Below are 18,842 nucleotides of genomic sequence, written 5' to 3' on the forward strand. Positions count from 1 at the left end.
CCTTGCATAGTCTACGATAAGAGCTTTTCAAGTGGCATTCCTTCTTGTAGTTTTGAAACAGCTGGTTGGTTTATTGATGGTTTATTCTTATATACTGTGTTAGACTAAAGGACAACGTTTAACTCCCACTGAACTCAATTCATGGGCTATTTTCATGCTATATCTATGTATATTAATCATGGTGGATTTTTTTCTGTTGTAAACACTACTCTCCACAGCTACTGTTCTTTCCCTGGACTTGTAACTTCTGCAAAATAGGCAGTTTCCCTTCATGTTAGTCATGGTCTTCACATGCTAAATGCTACATGTGCTGTGGGTGAGGAGCTCTGCAGCTGCACCATAACACTGAGGGAGATTCACTTAGGCTGTAATGAAGAGTCCCAGCTGCTGGGGCCGGGTGATTAGTTGCAGGGTCACACTGTGATTCAAACTGGAGCGCATCCCTGAACAAGACTGGTTTGATTGGTGCCCTTTTGTCTGGTAGAGACACTAACTTGTTCATAATTTACTGTTTCATATGGCAGCCATTCAGGTGCTTTCCCTCAGATAAACCCCACGAGGACGCTTTGAATAATTTACAGTCCTAGACAGAGGCGGGGTCATGTCACAGCATGTTTAGTTCTGTTTATAATTAGATTCTCTTCACAAATATCATTTTCGTTTCAGGGAGCCCTTAAAACAGATCGCACTTGTTTAAAGCAATGCCAGCACTTTTGCTGACTTACATTCAACCATCCACGTCCTACAGATGAAGACGATGCTACAGCACTTGTTCTGATTGGTCTAAAGCAGTGGTCCTCAACTCTGCCCTGCACTTTGTGGAGATTTCTCCTCTCACATCACTCCTGATCCAACTAAGCAGGTTATTAGTGAGCTCTTCCCAATTTGAAGTTGGTCTTTTAGAGCAGGGAAAACAACCTCTAACAGTATCTACTTTTTATCCGTTTTTTTCAAATAGTTTTGCCGGTTATACGTGTGTGTTTTTGTAGTGTGACTGGCAGACATTTGTTTGTTGCCATGAACATTTCTCTTGCCAGCTTCAGTGGAGATTGAATTTTCTCTAGGAAATAGGAAGCAACAGGACTGCACAGTGCTTTGACTTTTGCCACTGGATTTAATTCAGACAGTACATTTGAGAAAAGTACTAGCAGTAACCATTAGGAGTGGAGAAAAAAATGCTTCACAGCATCAGGTTTTCTTTTTCAGATTTGTTTCAGACAAGCTCAAAGAACATATTCAGAAATGAATATGAATCCATATACATTCATGTACATTCAGAAATTCATATAAAAATTCAGACATGAACAGTAATGAGTTACTGCATTATTCTTCTTTGTCTTCTTCTTTTCTTCTTCTCCATCTCTTACTCCTGTGCACTTTTTCTGCATTTCAGGTCATTCTAAAATGTATTGATTAGTAATTTATTGTATAAAAACATTACAAAATGAGTATAAAACAGTTCTATGCATTAGAAAATAGCAGTACAAAGTGTCTTAGCAGCAGACAAAGGGCTACATATATAGTGTGCGTTACTTGTATGTTGAAAGCAAGGTTCTTTGTGTAGTATATATATATATTCCTTGCCAGCAGTTACTGCTTCTTCTGCCTTTTCTTCTGTCTTCCTTTTCCTCTGTTTTTGGCTTTTGGTTGCATGCAGACGATCTTCTTTCTTTCATTGAACTTAATCCTGCAGAAATCAGTAAAAGAAGAGTTCAGCCTTAGTGTGCTGGTCTTACAGCTTACTGACATAAATCAATGTGTGCTATTAATGGCATTTGTGACCTGACTACACATGATCTTAATCTAATATAGGCATTGTTGTATGATAACATTATGCCAAATCTCAGATCCACCACTACATCACAGCTCTCACATATTACAACACAGTGACATTCTTTATATTTTTGCTCTTATGCACGTGACATCAGTAATGCCTTACTTTGTGTTCATCATGTAGCATTTACTGTTTAACTGGGTAAATTCTCAGTTTCAGCAGGCAATTCATGCTTAAAGAGAAAAGAGTGAGTGCAGTCCGCACTTCCACCCCTAGGTGGCATTGTCCATTAAGTTCTGTACACTGACGTAAAAGACCTATTAGACAGGTCATAAATGTAGTAAATCCCATTGTTAATATCATACACATTTTATGTTTACCCTGGCATGATTGGTGTTTCACAAAGCACCTTTTTATAGAATGGATCAATTAGATGGTAATAAATAACAATTAGACATTTAAACACTGAATTGCTAGTTTATTAGGTACTTTGTAGTTACAATCATTGCTCATTTCATCAGAAATGCCTACAGTGAGAGTGTATTTACTTGGTTAACAATTACTGATAACAGCCCATTGATGCTGCACAACTTATCAGACACCCTCTACCCCATTCATTAGTGGAAAGAGACCACCATAGGACCACCTCAGACCAGATTTTATTTGAGTGGTTGACTATTCTCAGCACGGACATGCTATAATTGATCAGGATGGACTAGGAGGAGTGAAAAAATGTCATGATGTAGTTTATACACACGTAATGCAATTCCTAGGAAGGCAGATGTGGACTACTTACCATGTCCAGCACATCCTCAGTTTCTTGCCTTGATTGGAATCTGGGTTCAGGCAGGACAATTTATTTCCCAGTTTGATGCTAGGGATCAGATTAAAGTATTATTAGTTTTTTTTTTTTCCAGTGTTCAGCAAATAAATAGAAATATGCCACAATGCTATATTTTAGTTTGTTCCTTGTAGAGGACATGTCAACTTGTTTTCACCTCGAAATTCAACATTTTTCATTTTGTTTGAGCCTGTTTAGGATCGCTATGTTGGAGTTTGAACGCAAGAACAGAAATGGACTTATTATGCTCATTTTCAGTTGACTGTTTTATTTTTGTGGTCTACTAGAATAGATTTACATGCTTCAATGTTCCAAAAATATGTTATTTTTCTCATCCTGTACATCTCTATTCACCCCTCTATCTGAACCCCTCTGTTAGAGCTCCTGTGTCTAAGTCCTGTCTCCTGATAAGTCCAGTATGCTCTGATTGGTCGTACAAGTTCCGTCCCTGTCTTGCAAACTGCAGACAGGCCTTTTGCTCCTCAGCAGCTGTAAGCACCAGTGTGGCTGCTTTTCAATAGCGTCAGTTCTGCCATATCAGTTTGGACCAGTGTCCAATCGAGGTCAGGTCAGTGTCTTCTCAACAACTGAACTCCTCCTGGCCTCCAGTAGTTGCTGTCTAATGTGTGAAGGTGTGCCACTTTTGCCAGTAGGTGGGCAATAAGGATTGTGCTACGAGATTGCGTCATCTTATAACAAAGAAAAAAGACTGAAATTTCAACGAGGCATTTCTGGCAGCTGAGAAAAGTGACTTCTGTCTGTGACAGTTACCCCCTCTGGCAAGTACCTCTTGTGGGTAGTTGTGTTCTTTAGGATTTGGCTTAGAGTCACTCTAATTTTCAGTTGAATTATCTGGTATAGTGTGTCTCGCCCACTCTTGTCTTGGCAGGTCTTTAATGAATGGATTTCACTCAAACATGTCAGAAATATGTGACTACCTGTGTTGAGGAATTAGAGTTGGCAACAGCATGAAGTGTGTTGCAATTTGCCAGCATTTGTTGGAGTTGTGGGTTCATTATCTCAAAGTTATGCTCAAACCCAAACATCTCAAGCAGAAGTAAACACGCATCTCGAAGAAGCAGCTTGAGGTTTATAGGACAATTCGCAGAAAAACTGGAGTTTCTGTGCTCTGGAAAAGTTCGGCTGGTACTGATTTAGTGTAAAGTCTAAAGTTTGTTCTTGCAAGACTGTCAGTCTGTAGTGAAAGTTATCTGTGGTGAGAGACAGAAGAGATTTGACTTACTGCCAATTCAAGAAATTGTGACTGAAGCAAGTACTTTAAAAGTAACTAGAACTCCAAGTTATGTAAGCTTGAATTTGTTACATAACATTTTGTTTTATGTTTTATGATGCCACTGAAAGCCATTTTTCTCATTCATAGCAATTTGTCAGTAAAAGACTTCACAAAGGACTGGACTGTCATTTAAGTATTTTACCATTTCAGATCTCAGAGTGTGCTTGCTCTGCTCATTTTTGTATTTTCTTTAATCTGAGCTCATCATCTGATCTTCGTGCTCTTTATCGTTGATTAATCAAATGTGCTAGAGCAGGCAAAACAGGTTGTGCAGAAAATGGCCCTTAATGAACCAGTGCCTCAGTCAAAGCTCATAAGTGCATCAATGCATCTAGAAGCAAGTCCACTTCTTTGCACACATGTAGGCCACAAGGTATTAAATCATGAATCATATGTCATGTATGTTTTTTAAATGCATGTGTTGTTTCACTGTCTGACTTCTTATATAACAATTTATCAAGAGTAGCAGATACTTACATAATTTGAACTTTATTGCAAAGAGCGTCTGCCATTTTGATTTCAAAGTCAGTGATTCGTCTCCAATGCACAAAACCAGTCTCTTTGACACACTCACATTTTTCTCGAATGGACATCGCAACAGCCACATTATCTGGAAACAAAGGAAAAAAATAGAAAGAAATAACATTTGCAAACTATTTAAAAGGTTTATAGATGTGCACTGAGAGCAAAAATGCATCAGAACTGTACCTGTGAGGATGTTTAAGAAGAGGAAGAGTGACAGAAGACTTAGAGTAGCTTGCACTGTCCTGAAAGCCATGTCAGCTGTGAGCTGCAGTGAGACAATATTAACCTTGTTGTGCCTGCAGAGGTTTGTGTGTTTGTGTGTGTGTGGCAGTATCCTGTCCTCTTATCCTCCTCTTCTTCCTGCATGCCCATATTTAGCCAGACCAGTGTCACATGATTTCTAGTAACCCTTCAGGCAGTAATAAGGATCCTACGTGCTCTCAGGATTATTTACTCGGCACTCATCTTGAGAAAGAACATGTGCTTTACCAACCACATGTTTTCAAATCTCCTGTCCTGACACACCTGATCCAAATCATCAGGTATTTATCATTAAGAGCTGGATCAGGTATGGTTGGCAGAAACTGTGCAGTGCAGTTGGGTCCCGATTAACAATCACTGCTCTGTTGGACAAAAGACAACACATAACAGGGTCATCATAGACTTTTGTGTAAAACAATGAGTGACACTATACTTATTCACGAGAGACACAATAACTCCTAGTAAAGCAAGCAGCTCAATGTCAAACTAAGTAACAATTACGAAGCCATCCATGTATATTACTCATAGCAGATTAGCTCTGTGTGTTAGTTTTACAAAAGAGTTGTGTGATATGAGTTTGCAAAGCAACATTATCACATTTAAATGTGGGTTTATTCTTTTTGTTGTTGTTATTGTTGTTATCATCATCATCATCATCATTATTATTATTATTATTATTATTATTATTATTATTGTTGTTGGTGGTGGTAGTGTTATTATTATTATTATTATTATTATTATTATTACTACTACTACTACTTATAAACTACAGGTGTTTTACAATTCAATTTCAGTATGTCTGGGATAGTTTACATTTGCACCAGAGGGCATAACAGTCACAATGACAAAGCATTCAACACTGCAAAAAAGAATCTTTGCAAATGAAATCTTCTGAAATCTAGTTGATTTGTCTAATATTTCTATATTTGAGAGACTATTGTGAGAATAAGATTATTTAACTTGCACCCATTACTCATTTTGATAAATTTTATCAAGTAAAATTATCTAACTGCAGTCAATTGCAAATTTTAGTGTGAGTTTAACACATTGGAAAAAAATTACATATAAAATGTATCATAACTTTTTCACAGACCCCCCCAGTATGTTAAATAGAACAATTAAATATTAATTGTGTATTAAATTTGAAATAAAAAAAGAACTTTGTAGAACATATAAATTTTTGTCCAGTTAGTAAACATGTAAAAAGCCCAGATTTTTGCAGACGACTGTATATTTGCAGATCATTTTGCCTGTTTGAAGAAAAATGCTCAAAACAGACAAAATCATCTACTAATGTACTGAGATCATTTCACTGGATAAAATGACTTAAACAAGTAAAAATGTCTACAAATAAGATACATCATATTAAAATATTCTTATAGCAGCCTGATGAAAAAATATTCAATATATTGAATAGATTTAAGATTTTATATGGCTAGTATTTTTTTTTTTTTTTTTGCAGTGAACTAAAATGAAAAAAATATAATTTATCGAAAACTTTGCTCAATAACGTAAGTTGACTCAAAGATAAACCAAAAAGCTATGTTGTTTTTGTGTGTAATATGAATTTGGTTGACAAAACCTTGTCACTTTCTTATGTAAAAAAAAATAAATAAATATTATTGCTTCTGTTTTTTGATCAGAAAAGATATATATCCACATTCTTCAGCCTACTTGTCTGTACTTGTCTGTAATTGCTGGTACATCAACAAGTGGCACCTGCTTTAAATATGAAACAACTGAGCAAAATGTCTGAGATCAATGGGTACAAAAACCATCTTACATACTTTGTGTTGTATGTTCTTTTGGAGAAAGCTAAATGAATATTTGTTGCAAACTGTTACATGGTGGTGAACCCCTAATGATATGGGCAGACGTCATATATTATGTCACATGCCTGCTTTGCACGATGGTTTAATGGCTAGATGATATGTGGAAATGGAACTATTTTAGAGGACTAGGTGCACCCTGTTGGACCAAACACTGTTCTTTCATAATGATCCTAGGATATAAGACTTATATAACACATTTTCTTATTCATCTTTGTTTTTGTTCAGAAAATGACACATCCATAGTCTTTAGGTTTCTTTTACTTGTTGATTTAATGAAAAGCTTTCTCTATAATCATCAATAAATGGAAAAGCTTTAAACAGGAGACAACTAACAGAGTGCCTTACCTGCAAGTGCATCGGTAACAGAAGATGCATATTTATTACGAGTCGTGAGATATAATTTCAAAAATCATGCAAACTGCTTTGGCATAGTCTGAACAGGACACTATAAAACTATTTATCTTGACATGCTTATGTTTGGAGAAAGCTAAAGGAAGCCTTCACAGGTCAATGTCTGTTACCAGTTGTTACATGGTGGTGGATCTGTAATGGTTTGGGCAGACGTTTTTGTCAGATTATTACTCTGCATGGTCATCTAATGGCCAAAGGTTATGATGCTCTTTTAGAATACCAGGTGCACCCTGTTAATCCAGTGACTGTTCTCTCAGGAAATCCCATATTCCAAGATGATAATGACCACATGATGAACACCAAGGTGACATCAAATACTTTGCATCATCTCCTCAATCACCAGCTGTATGAGAAGGTCTGGAGTAGACATTGAGAGTAGACACTATATTGCCAAAAGTATTCATTCATCTGCTTTCACATGCATATTAACTTGAGTGACATCCCATTCTTAATCCAAAGGGTTTAATATGATGTCGGCCCACCCTTTGCAGCTATAACAGCTTCAACTTTTCTGGGAAGGCTTTCCACAAGGTCTAGGACTGTGTTTTTAGGAATTTTTGACCACTGATGTTGGACAAAAAGGCCTGACTCGCAGTCTAGGCTTGGATGCAGCTGCTTGGCCATGGAAACCCATTCCATGAAGCTCTTTACACACTGCTCATGAGCTAATCTAAAGGCCACATGAAGTTTGGAGGTCTGTAGCGATTGACTCTGCAGAAAGTTGGCGACCTCTACGCACTATGCACCTCAGCATCCGCTGTCATTTTACATGGCCTACCACTTCGTTGCTGTCATTTCCGATCGCTTTCACTTTGTTATAATACCACTGACAGTTGACTGTGAGAGCGACCCATTCTTTCACTAATGTTTGTAGAAACAGTCTGCAGGCCTAGGTGCTTGGTTTTATACACTTGTGGCCATGGAAGTGATTGGAACACCTGAATTCAATGTTTTGGGTGGGTGAGTGAATACTTTTGGCAATATAGTGTATGACCAGTAATATACAGCTCTTAGGACCTTCTAGGCCTAATGAATTCTGTGGGAAGAAAATACATTATCACTTTTAGTTGATTTTTATTTAATATATTATTTTAATCTTTTAAAAATGTAGTATCAAAAGTATTATAGTAATAGTCTTATTTTTAAGCTTTGGTTGGAAATTAAATTAAATAAAATTCCTGAAACACGCAAAGGAAAATGATCCAGTCAGGATTTTTGTGGTAGCCCAGTTTATACTGAGTAGTCTCAGTATATAGGACTTCAGGAGCTGAAGCCTAAGGCCAAAGGCATTAGATTAACCACTAACATTATTAGGAGCTGATATAGTAATCAACCACTCACAGTTGATTTTTAATTTTGATTTCCTTTTGGAATCCCTACATATATCATACTGTGAATATGAGTGGTAGCCTAACCAATGCATTTCAGCCAGATGGAAAAAAGCAGTGACATCTCTGTTGTTTACTGAGGGAGTTACTGTTAACCTGCTACATACAAGATGAAATATGTGTTGATGTTGATGTAGCATAAGGGGTTCTCAGAAGAAACTCTGACATGTTAAGGTTCTGGTCTTGGCTTCCATGAAAAAACTCTGCAATGGCATACAATACAACAGGGGAATGACCGCACTCAAGCCAGCCCATAATGTTTGCAGGTCAGTCTCACGCTAAGTAGCTCGCTAGGCTACTCCTTTGTTCACAACTCTGCCTTGGGGGCGTTGCTAGCACACACACAGCATTGCCCAAAATAAGAAACCATGCAGAAGAACCTTAGGATGAGTCTTTCTAATGAACTAAATAACCCCATCTTAGCATGCTTGAAGATGTTAATAACAAACTAACTCTGATATTTTTAAACAAACAGGGCACAGACATGCTCAACAACCCAATATGTTTTACACAAGCTTCAAATAAACCAGAGCATGTTATTTAAAACTTTGAAAGTCCTTGTTTCAAATACAATGGCAAAAAAATGTTAATGTGAATCAGTATTAGCTAACGCTAACATAGTACTGGAATCCCATAGAATAGAAATTAGCATTATCATAGAGGTTTGTGTGTTGGTATGTGCAACCAGTATTTATGTAAATAAGAAGAATGGAAAATGTGTTTTTTGTTTTCATTTATTATATAGATTTCTGATATACTAAAATACACATTATCATAAAAATGAACAGTTTGACAAACATATAGCATCAGTAGCGGCATGCAAATTGAACTGGCCAAAACATTACATTGTAATGTAAACTGTTTACTTTCTAGTGTTCCATCTTCATCATTGTCTTCATGCCTTTTGAGTGGGGCCAGCCCTCTCTAGAAGCTTATATAGACCATGATTAGTCCATTGTCCAGACCATACATGGAGAAGCAGTTGTGATCTTTCACTGTGTGGACACTTGCATTAGTGTTTCTTGAAGATTGTTAGCAGCGATTCCGCCAGGCTTCACATGATACGAGCTTCTTGGATCAAGTGCGCTTCTTCTGTCGACGTCTTTTCTGAGGTCTCAGTCTTTGAATGCATTTCTTTACATCTTCCCCCTTTTTTTGCATCCTGTAAAAGAAATGAAGTCAATAAATCAATAGAAACAGTAACTTGCACAATGCAAAGGTCTCATGAAACACTACAATCATTCCTAACACAATGTTGTGTTAAACGGTGATATTTAATATGGTTATTTATAATTGTTGTTTTCTTACTTGAGCCAGCATTTCAGCAGTCTTTTTCCTTGACGTTCCTTAGGACTTAGACACATTTGCTTGTTGTTACTCTTCAGCGTTACTCTAAAAAGCAGATTAACAGCCACAGATTTAGATTCAGAAATCAGTTAATGATTATGGATGTATGCTGTCAATGAAGTAAACTGAGTGCTACTTACATGATCTCATCTTTATCACAACCATGTCCTTTTAATGAGACTTTAATATCTGAAAATGGTCCTCGGACTGCTCTCATGGATTTTTGACACTCGCAGCGTGTCGGAACATGTTGACTGTCTCCCACCTGAGCTGCGTTAAAGGAACAAGCAAAACAAATAAATGACATTTCGCTCTTAACTCATTTTTTTCACTCAACAACTATAAGAAATAGAATGTAAAAATAAAAATATTAAAAAATGCATTTTTTGCTTATGTTTATGGTTACATTACATCCAAGATACATTTTAAAATTATTTTAGAAGTGGAGTTGTTTTGAAGTTGCAAGACTAAACACTCTTTAGAAATAAAGTTCTACAAGTTCTGTAGGAAGATCTACTCTATAATAACTGATCCTGTATTACTCACCAGTAAGAAGAATATAGAGGCCCACAGCCAGTAGAGCAGAGAGGGTATGTAGTGTGGACTTCATTGTGAAAGTGTGTGTCCTAGTTTCATTGATGGCTTATAAATGCTGCAGCCGGGGCTTACCCTCTCTCTCCCTGGAAATTCCCGCCCATTGTCGCTGCTCTGTAGGACTTTTCTGAAGTGGACTTTCCACGAGATTCCTCCTGCCAACCTTGAAAAGTGGAAAGTGAAAGTGTTTTGGACATGAGCAGAGGAATGCAAATACATTGTGGACACAGCCTTAAGCAACAAGACATAAATATACGTGAATAAAAAGATGATTTTGTCTTCGCAAGATTTGGTTTTTATGTGAAAATTATTGTGGGTTCAGAAGTCAGAAAATACCTTGAGAGACTGGCGATTTAAGTGTAATAAGATGATAATTATCTTTTCTTAAGGTTCACTTGACATGCCAAGACAAGTGTGTGCGGTTGACTCACTGAGTAAACTTCCACATGACTTCTCCTAATCTGAAGAACTTTTTTTCACTAGATTTAGCTCTGTAAGGTACAGTGCCGCTGAATGAGTAATCCCGAACCTGACATGATTCCATAGTTTTTTCTCACAAGCATGAAACTTTGCTATCTCTCTTTCTTTGTCTCTCTGCAGCTGAGAAGCTGCTAGAAAGCTCCCACCATGGATAAACCTCAAGCACCCTTTGTAAGACTGAATGATGAGAAAGTCATAGTAAAGTGAGTGCAGCTCTACTTCTGTTCTTCCTTTAAAACATTAAAAAATGTGATCTCCAAAACTGACCCATTTTTTTCTGCCCTCTTCTTAGATCAGACGTTTTGTCTCTGTTGAAAACCTATAACTGCTACCATGAAGGAAAGAGTTTTCAGCTTCGCATCCGGGAGGTATGCAGAAACCCAGAAAACTAAAATGTACAATACTGCAGATTTAAACGTTTCTCTTGCATTTAGCTTATTAATGATTATTGAGTTGTCCTCAGGGCTGAGAGTTCTGTGGGTGGTTATTGAAAGGCCTTGTGATGTTATTTGAACAGTAGATAAGGTTCAGGAAGTATTTTTTTCTTTAAACATGGTGATTGCATCAACACAAAGACCTGTCTGTCATTATTGAACTCTACAAGGCCCATGCAATAATAAAAAACTTGGCATTGCATTGCAAGTTTGTTATATTACTTCACAGTGAAAGAAACTTTGCTCAAAATTAATGAAGGAATTCATTTTAGCTATAGATACATGTAGTCAGTCTTCAGCAGACTGGTCACGATTATTTGAGCTGGTGGTTGTTAAGCTCACCACAGTTATTTTCCAGAGTTTATAGCTTTCCCAATCATATGATTGCAGTGCAACTAAGAGATTGTAGATTGTTGGGTTGATGCAAATACATGTAAATAAAAAGCAGAAAACACAATTATTAAGATATATCATGGATCTTATAAAAACAACAGAAGTTCTAGCTTATGTCTTAGTGCTATAACACTTTTAGAGGGCAGCAGTCAATGATGTTTGTTTACTTGAGCTTGAGCTGTGTCTGTTGTTCGTCACAAGCTACTAAGTATTTCTAGCTAGGAAACAAGATAACTAATCAGCCTACTTAATATTTGTACTTTTATTGCTTACTTTAATACAGTGAAGTAAAGCAAACACAAATAGTTAATCACTATTATTTATATGATGTTAAGATTAATCATCAGTTAAAATTTCATGATTGTGACAGGCCTAGTCTTCCAAAGCAGTGACATAAAAATAATACTTTCTCCAAGGCCTTTTAAATGGTTTACTAGCATTTACTAGTGTTCACATTAGTGCTTAGCAGTAGCTCTCAAACTAGTCCACCATACAGTTGACATTTTTGCTCTGACCTAGCTCTCAGTATGTTTATAGTGTTTTAATGGTGTGTAAGGAGGAGGGTTAGAACAAAAATGTAAACCTTTTGGTTGGACATGGGGACTGGGTGTTGAGAAATGCTGTTCTAGAGAAATTTAGTCTCTGCATTTGATATTTATTGCTAAATGTTTGTGATTTGCTACTAAGAGTTGAAGGATCATTATGAAGATTAACATAAGATATTTTTCCTTCACTTGTTTGCTGTGGATAATAGAGACATCTGTTTTTCAAGTACTTTCAGAATGGAGGATCAGTGAATGTTGAAGGCTTGCATGCTTCTCTCGTCTTTTGCTGTGGGCATTAAAGAAGACAAATATATTTTCCAAGAGCTTTCAGGATTGAAGATCAGGGAAGTTGCACGCTGACATATTATTTGGATCCGTTATACTGGGTCAGACTTTTGGGAAGTTCCCAATAGGCAGAGCTGCTCCAGTAAGACTAACCATAAACATATGCTGAGGAGTTTGTCATAATGAAGCAATGAGCTAAAAACTCTAGGTTATTTTTCCACTGATGAAACACTGAGGCTGCTATTTTCAGTTAATGTTCATGGGTTTAGTGAACTTGTGGTCAGTTCAGGCATTTTAATCAAGGTTAACCCTCTTTAACAAATGTATTCACATTGAATGGACAAGTTGCTGTAGTTTGTATTATTGCAGTTGTGTTCAACAGTTGTGTGGAGGTTTAATCAACAGGATGTGAGTCAGATGTAATAACATTCTCGGATTGAGGATGACACTTCAGGGACATGGGAACATTTTATTTCTTTATGTCAGGCAAGCCCAAACAAAATCTTTTGCAAAAAGCTATCTAGTAAGCATGGGAAGAGATGCATGTATGTATGTAAACATACATTATACTGCTATCTGTGCATCTGTGTGTTTTGACTTTGTTGACTAAATGAATGGTTCCTGATAATCGTTCCACATTAAATTCTTTGAGTTTGTAGCTGAAGTACTTTAAGCTCACTAATATAGAGAGGAATTCCTGCCAAATTCAACAGCTGTCACCACATTGGTCAAACGTGAAATGCACTGCGCACATGACATTAATCATGCAAAATAAGTGCCAAAATGAAAAGCAAACCCTTTATTACATTGTTATCGCATCACTTGGCTCTTTATTAAAAAGCAATACATGAGGGTTTGCATTTTTTTTTAAACAAAATGCTGAATTCATGTGTGAATTTTAAATGTACTTTCAAACGTAATGAAGTCACAGCTATATTGCTTCCCACTGTGCAGTCATTTAAACAGATTTTTCTCATTGAAATGCAATCAGAACAGTGAAAAGAGTGAAATTCAGTGCACACATGACATTACTTTTCCACAGACATGACATGCAGAATTTGCACCAAAATGAAAAGCAAAATCTCTACTACACTGTTTTCAGGGCTCTTGCTTGTGTTTTGGTAGTTCAAATGTAAGAGTTATTGAAGTGCAACCAAAACAGTGAAATGCAATGTACACGAGATTGCATTTGAACAGTAACATGCAGAAAATGTGCCAAAATGAAAAGGAAAAGATTCATTACATTAATTTAACATTGTTTAAAGTATTGCACAGTAGAAAGGCCATGCCTTTATTAGATTTTGTGGCAAATTGTATTCAGTTCTGATATGAATTCAGCATTGTTTTTCAGAAAAGACATGACGCGATGTGAAAAACAATGTGAGAGATTTAGTTTTTCATTTTGGCACTTATTCTGCATGACACTAAGGAAAGGTAATATCATGTGTATTGCATTTCATGTTTTTTCCACTGTAGTGATGGCATTTCAATTTGGCACAAATTCCTCTCCATAAACTAAAGAATTTAATCATGCTAATTTGCTACTGTTAACTGAAGAAATATTGAAAGTTATGCATATATGTGTGAATTATTATGGAGTGGATGATAGTTCAGACAGACTTTTTTGTGGTATTGCTACTGTAGGGCTTGTGTGGGAACATTCTGCACGCTTTACCAGTAAATCTTGTCTGTTGCAATGGTCTTGCGCAGGTGCTGAAAACGGCACGGTGTTAAAGTTAAACAAATGACTGTTCAACAAAGTGAATGGTAGTCTGTGTACCCTAAGGAAAAAGAATGAGGCTGGGAACAAAAGGAAATGAACCCTGTGGCATAATCTGTGGCATATATGCTTTTGTGATTTTCATGTCCTCTATAATCACCTCAGAGATGTTAAAACCTTGGCCCCTTTGTGTGCTGAGCCCAGATGCTAAAGCAAAAATGTTGTATGTCTCCTTTTGTTTGGTCTATCAATGCTCACATGTAATTAGAGCAGAGGTTAGATGTGCAGCTGAGGAGGTGTTGAGTGGATAAGGCATGGGAAGAGGTTCCAAATGTTTCTAGTGAATATAACGTAGAATTACCTGTCATGTCTCAGACAGAACCAGAGGCAGAAAAGGAGAGCAGAGAGCAGAACATGGCATCTCAAAAATGACTAGTGTCAAGAACTAAAAGGGAAACTGACCAAAACTATGCTGCACATGTGACTATGCTGAACAAATTCAGTCCAGTGTTCAACATGCCGTATCACTTTCCCTCATTTTATTGCCCAGAAGCAAAAGAAAAGAGAGTGCTTATTTAATATAAGCAAAAAGCATGTTGCATAACTATATATAACCAACAGGAGACAGTAACCTAACCCTCTGTACTGTTCCTTTGATAAACATGTCATCTGGTCTGTTGAAGAGCATTTGAAAGGGGAAAACTTCAGCTTCAGGTGCTTATTTGTTGCAGGTTCATTTTTCAATTAATTGTCAAGCCTTTCAATGCCTTGTAACCTTTTGGGCCAGTTTCCCAGACAATGATTAAGCTTACACTCTTAAAAAAAAAAAAAGATGATTATTCAAGGTTTCCTCAGTAAATACAGTGGTTCTATATAGAACCATGAGCACTCAGAGAAGCATTTGCATGCTTAAAGGTTTTTTGGCACCATAAAACTGTTCAGATTTGATGGAGAATGTGTTGTATGTGGTTGTACATAGAGGGTTCTGCTATTGTTACAGCATCAAGCTTGTAACAATAGAAGAACCTGTTTTTTTATCTTTTAAATGTTTCTATTGTGTTTACACAGCTGCACATTATTTTTAATATTTGATATCTTATTGAGGAAAATGTTTTATTTAATTATATGTATTGAAAATTGAGTTGATTTTCAGTCCAGTGGCAGTATGACCGCTAGGGGGCCTTTAGAAAGAGGTTATACCAAAAGTTAATGCCAGATACAACTCATTCAGTTGATTCACATCAAGCCCAGTTTTGCTTAGTAACTGCCCCAAGAGTCCAGGGCCTCTGTCACAGATGCTACCTCTGTGATGTATGAATGGTCTGAATGTGCAAACTGCATCAGTTGCTTGCATCACTTATTCTTGGAAGAGGTAATATAAGTGAAAGAAGTCTTCAATCTGCTTAACAGAAAATTAGAACGCTAGAAAAATTAATTTTTAAAAATAATTTTGTAAAAGAATCATAGATATCTTAGAGTAGATAAATTTGAATTCTATATGTGATGTAATGATCACTTCAAAAGTGAAAACTGGCAGTCACCAAGTAGAGGCCATGGTTAACGTTAACTGGACTGTAAGAAGTGTTCAGCTCTTGATCTAAGCACATTTAATGAAGGAATATGACGCCAATACTGGTGAATAATGCTGTTTGGTGTGTGCATTTGGCTTGCCTTGACAAGAGAAAAGTTTTCTTTTCTACCTGGAGGCCTTTAGTAATTATACAGAGCATGCATGTGCAGTGATCTGTTTGTTTCTTTTTGATTGTGTGGAATTTTTTGTTGGGTGGGTCTGCTTGTAAGGCACAGTTCTTCAGAATACAGAGATGTTTATGTAGCATAGACAAAAATGTTTTGAAAAGGCCAAACTCTTAAAGGCAGCAAACTGAGAAGGCACGGAACTGACAAAGGCACGGCACTGACAAGGCTGCAGCACCCTCTGTTGGGGGGTGAACAAGTTTAAAGCACAAACTGCTATATGGACTTTTAACCAGCAGAGAGCTCCTGGTTCACACCAGAGAATGTGGTGAGACTTGGGCCTAATGTTGAAAATCAGACTGCCTAAGCATGGAAACACTGAGTTGAGTAGACTATGCTTATATAAAGAGATGGCAAAATAACACTTGTAATCAGGGTGATTTCCAGCATCTATATCTATTTTCCCTATTACTAAAATTTCTATTCTGAGCACTCATAATCATTCTAATGGTCTTCTCTTCCATTGAAGCTCCTTTTAGAATAACTCTCGGGAGGATTTGATCTAGTCATCAAAGGCTTTTGCACAAACTTATGGAGTCCATGCCAGCTCGTGGCCATGCCAGCTTGAGTGCATTAGAAATGAAGAAATTAATGCATAAGAAATTATAAAATTCACATTAAAATTTTGAAGATTCTATGTTTCATTCAAGTTATGCTGCTAATAGATTTTTTAAGGAAAATCTTTAGATAGAAATGGAATAAAATATGTTTTGTCCATATCAGGCAACCTTGAACATGATAGCCACATATTTTAAAAACTTTTTATGTAGGGGTGACCATTATAATAATACTACTCAGTATTGCGATATGTTATATCACTACAGGCTTTTTTATCCTGCATATTATCAGCTTTTATGAACAATACCTGTTTCATTGCGGAGAGTGCATAATTAGTTCTGTTTAACTGGATTTAGTGCAGTGCAGTATATGAAACATTTGACTTAAATTAATAGTATTCACATTATTTATTACATTCATATTGTTTGCTACATTCAAAAATAACACCACTGGTTCTTTTTGTCATTTCCAACTTAACAAACATCAAAAAAATAGATATTGTGATGCATATTATATAACATGAAGATATTTGAATTATTGTGATGGAGTATTTTTGCCATATTGCCCATTGTTATTTTTTTAGATTGCTTTACATATTCTTTTATAAAGCCTCTGCCTTTTTTCAGCATTCACGTGATCTAACTGGTCAAGATGGTCATTAACTTGATGGGTGCCAGAGGGTGTATCACTCTAGTGAGTAAGGCTATGAGGACAGGTGGGAGGCACTGAAAGAACTTTGTTTTTCAGCTACTTAAAAACTGTATAGTTTAATTGTTTCTAATAATATATAGAAAGCATGGTTTTTATAATGCTGCTGCAGTCACATAATGACAACTGACCAGCCACAGATATGTGTTGTCTGAGACTAATATTCATGTAGTGAGCTACTCAGTGCTCAGATATTCGCAGTGCTCAAGAGTCAAGCCTATACAAAAAAATAAGACAGAATAAGTCGTGTAAATCCTTGACATGTATGAGTTAGAATGAAAATGTGTGGACTTTAGTTAGAGACACAGATTACACAGATTTTAGTGTGCTTATTATTTTGCCTAATAACATTGCACAGTTTAACACTTCTTTGCTTATAAATCTTAATAATAATGTTATACCAGATGATGGCTAGAATAATTCTCCACTGTAGTTATTAACCTGGGCCATTTACACATTTTTGATTCAACCTTAAATAAATTTAGTACAACGTTAAGCTTGATTAGTCCTTAATAAATATTTGCTTACAAAACCAATACATTTGAAATAAGAAAGACCAAGATTCTGAAATGTTTTGTACTTTATTTTAAAAAAAGGAATAAAAAAAGATCTTCAGAGTGTAAACATAAGCACACAGGGGACAAAGACCCTGATCAAGGAAATAAATAAATTATTATTATAATAAATTATTTTTATTATTATTATTATTATATTATTATTCCAGGTCACATTATCCTGGTTTGGTTCCTCAGTCCACAATAACACATTAGCTCCTTTGCAGTGTGTCTGCTTTCGTGGCTGCAGGTTATTAGATTAACCTTAAAGCAGCCGGTGCACCATCAGTCCTGTGCAGCTCGTCTTGAGTCTGTGCAAAGAGCCAGTCCAGCGGGTCCCTACTGCACGAGTCTTTCTGAATACTGAAGTGTTGTGTGAGCTCATCCAAGACCAGAGAAGCCGTACGAGTCCGTGGGGTCCTGGAGGAGCAGCGGGGCGAGCTGGTGACTGAGTGTTTGCCCAGAGGCTTGGCAAACATGCGAGGCCTCGGTGTCCGAGTTACCCTCACTGGGCCACAGGCTGGCTGGGCCAACTCTTTGATGGAGTTGACGTAGTCCTCCAGAGATTGTGAAGGGCTGGACTGACATCCCACCTGAGAGGAATCTTCATGAGTCTCTGTTATGGTGGGCAGAGGAGCGATGGACAAGAGCAGTCTTCTGGGCTTCATGCTGAAGAAAGATTGAAGGAAATTTAGGTTTAGTCATCTTTGCATTCTCTTTTGTTTTCATTGTTGAGGAGCATAAGGAAGAAGCACTTCATGGACGTTAATGTCACAAATAGAATGTGGAACTTTCATGTTGCATAAAAGCTCTGAAGTACAAAAACATGCAAGAGCCTTTTTCTACAGAAACTTGGGATAAATCACAAACTCACCTGTTAGTAATGTCTGATGTTATGTGTAGAGTTACTTGAGAGGTGATGTAGTGCTGAGGCTTTCTTGCTGTCAGTTGTAGCTGTTGCTTGTTCTCAGTCTGTGAGCTGGTTCTAATCTGCTCTACATGCACAGGCACTGCCTTTTATACTGCTGCTGGGTGTAAGCCAAGGCTCATGACGCTAAATTTAGCTGCCTGCTGACCTCGCTCTCTCTGGAGGAAGTGTGTGTGTGCTGGGCCAAGAGGGTGGAGGAAGCTGTGGCGTGGCAG

The 18,842-nt window shown here is 37.0% G+C and overlaps 3 protein-coding genes across 4 annotated transcripts in view; 1 reads left to right on the forward strand and 2 right to left on the reverse strand.

Moving 5' to 3' along the window:
* The window catches only part of rassf4a (Ras association domain family member 4a), a 31,214-nt gene that overhangs the window by 305 nt on the left and 12,067 nt on the right, over positions 1-18,842 (forward strand). The window contains exons 2-3 of one of the 2 annotated variants that reach the window (XM_017723784.2): positions 10,868-10,950; positions 11,040-11,115. The exons of the other annotated variant lie outside the window; for it this stretch is intronic. Coding sequence (XP_017579273.1) covers positions 10,895-10,950; positions 11,040-11,115 — 132 coding nt within the window. The 5' untranslated portion in view covers positions 10,868-10,894. The remainder of the gene's footprint in view (positions 1-10,867; positions 10,951-11,039; positions 11,116-18,842) is intronic. 2 annotated transcript variants of the gene reach the window in all.
* On the reverse strand, positions 1,095-4,764 carry cxcl18a.1 (chemokine (C-X-C motif) ligand 18a, duplicate 1). The gene is made up of 4 exons (XM_017723805.2): positions 4,618-4,764; positions 4,387-4,519; positions 2,571-2,648; positions 1,095-1,687 (listed from the first exon to the last, which is right to left on the reverse strand). Exons 1-4 carry the CDS (start codon positions 4,685-4,687, stop codon positions 1,591-1,593), a joined length of 378 nt encoding a protein of 125 aa, XP_017579294.1. The 5' UTR covers positions 4,688-4,764; the 3' UTR covers positions 1,095-1,590.
* LOC108443264 (C-X-C motif chemokine 11) lies at positions 9,043-10,304 on the reverse strand. Its single transcript, XM_017723817.2, has 4 exons — positions 10,220-10,304; positions 9,814-9,943; positions 9,635-9,718; positions 9,043-9,488 (listed from the first exon to the last, which is right to left on the reverse strand). Exons 1-4 carry the CDS (start codon positions 10,281-10,283, stop codon positions 9,404-9,406), a joined length of 363 nt encoding a protein of 120 aa, XP_017579306.1. The 5' UTR covers positions 10,284-10,304; the 3' UTR covers positions 9,043-9,403.

The sequence above is a fragment of the Pygocentrus nattereri genome, chromosome 5 (genome assembly GCF_015220715.1).
Source record: "Pygocentrus nattereri isolate fPygNat1 chromosome 5, fPygNat1.pri, whole genome shotgun sequence".
Taxonomy (NCBI): Eukaryota; Metazoa; Chordata; class Actinopteri; order Characiformes; family Serrasalmidae; genus Pygocentrus; species Pygocentrus nattereri.

Excerpts from the sequence above, each read along its gene's own strand:
- cxcl18a.1 (XM_017723805.2), bottom strand. The coding sequence starts at position 4,687 with ATGGCTTTCAGGACAGTGCAAGCTACTCTAAGTCTTCTGTCACTCTTC. Across the intron at positions 4,520-4,617 it reads CTTCTTAAACATCCTCACAG|ATAATGTGGCTGTTGCGATG; the intron begins GTACAGTTCTGA and ends CTTTGTTTCCAG. Across the intron at positions 1,688-2,570 it reads CTGAGGATGTGCTGGACATG|GATTAAGTTCAATGAAAGAA; the intron begins GTAAGTAGTCCA and ends TGATTTCTGCAG.
- LOC108443264 (XM_017723817.2), bottom strand. The coding sequence starts at position 10,283 with ATGAAGTCCACACTACATACCCTCTCTGCTCTACTGGCTGTGGGCCTC. Across the intron at positions 9,719-9,813 it reads TGTGATAAAGATGAGATCAT|AGTAACGCTGAAGAGTAACA; the intron begins GTAAGTAGCACT and ends TCTGCTTTTTAG. Across the intron at positions 9,489-9,634 it reads CTGCTGAAATGCTGGCTCAA|GATGCAAAAAAAGGGGGAAG; the intron begins GTAAGAAAACAA and ends TTTCTTTTACAG.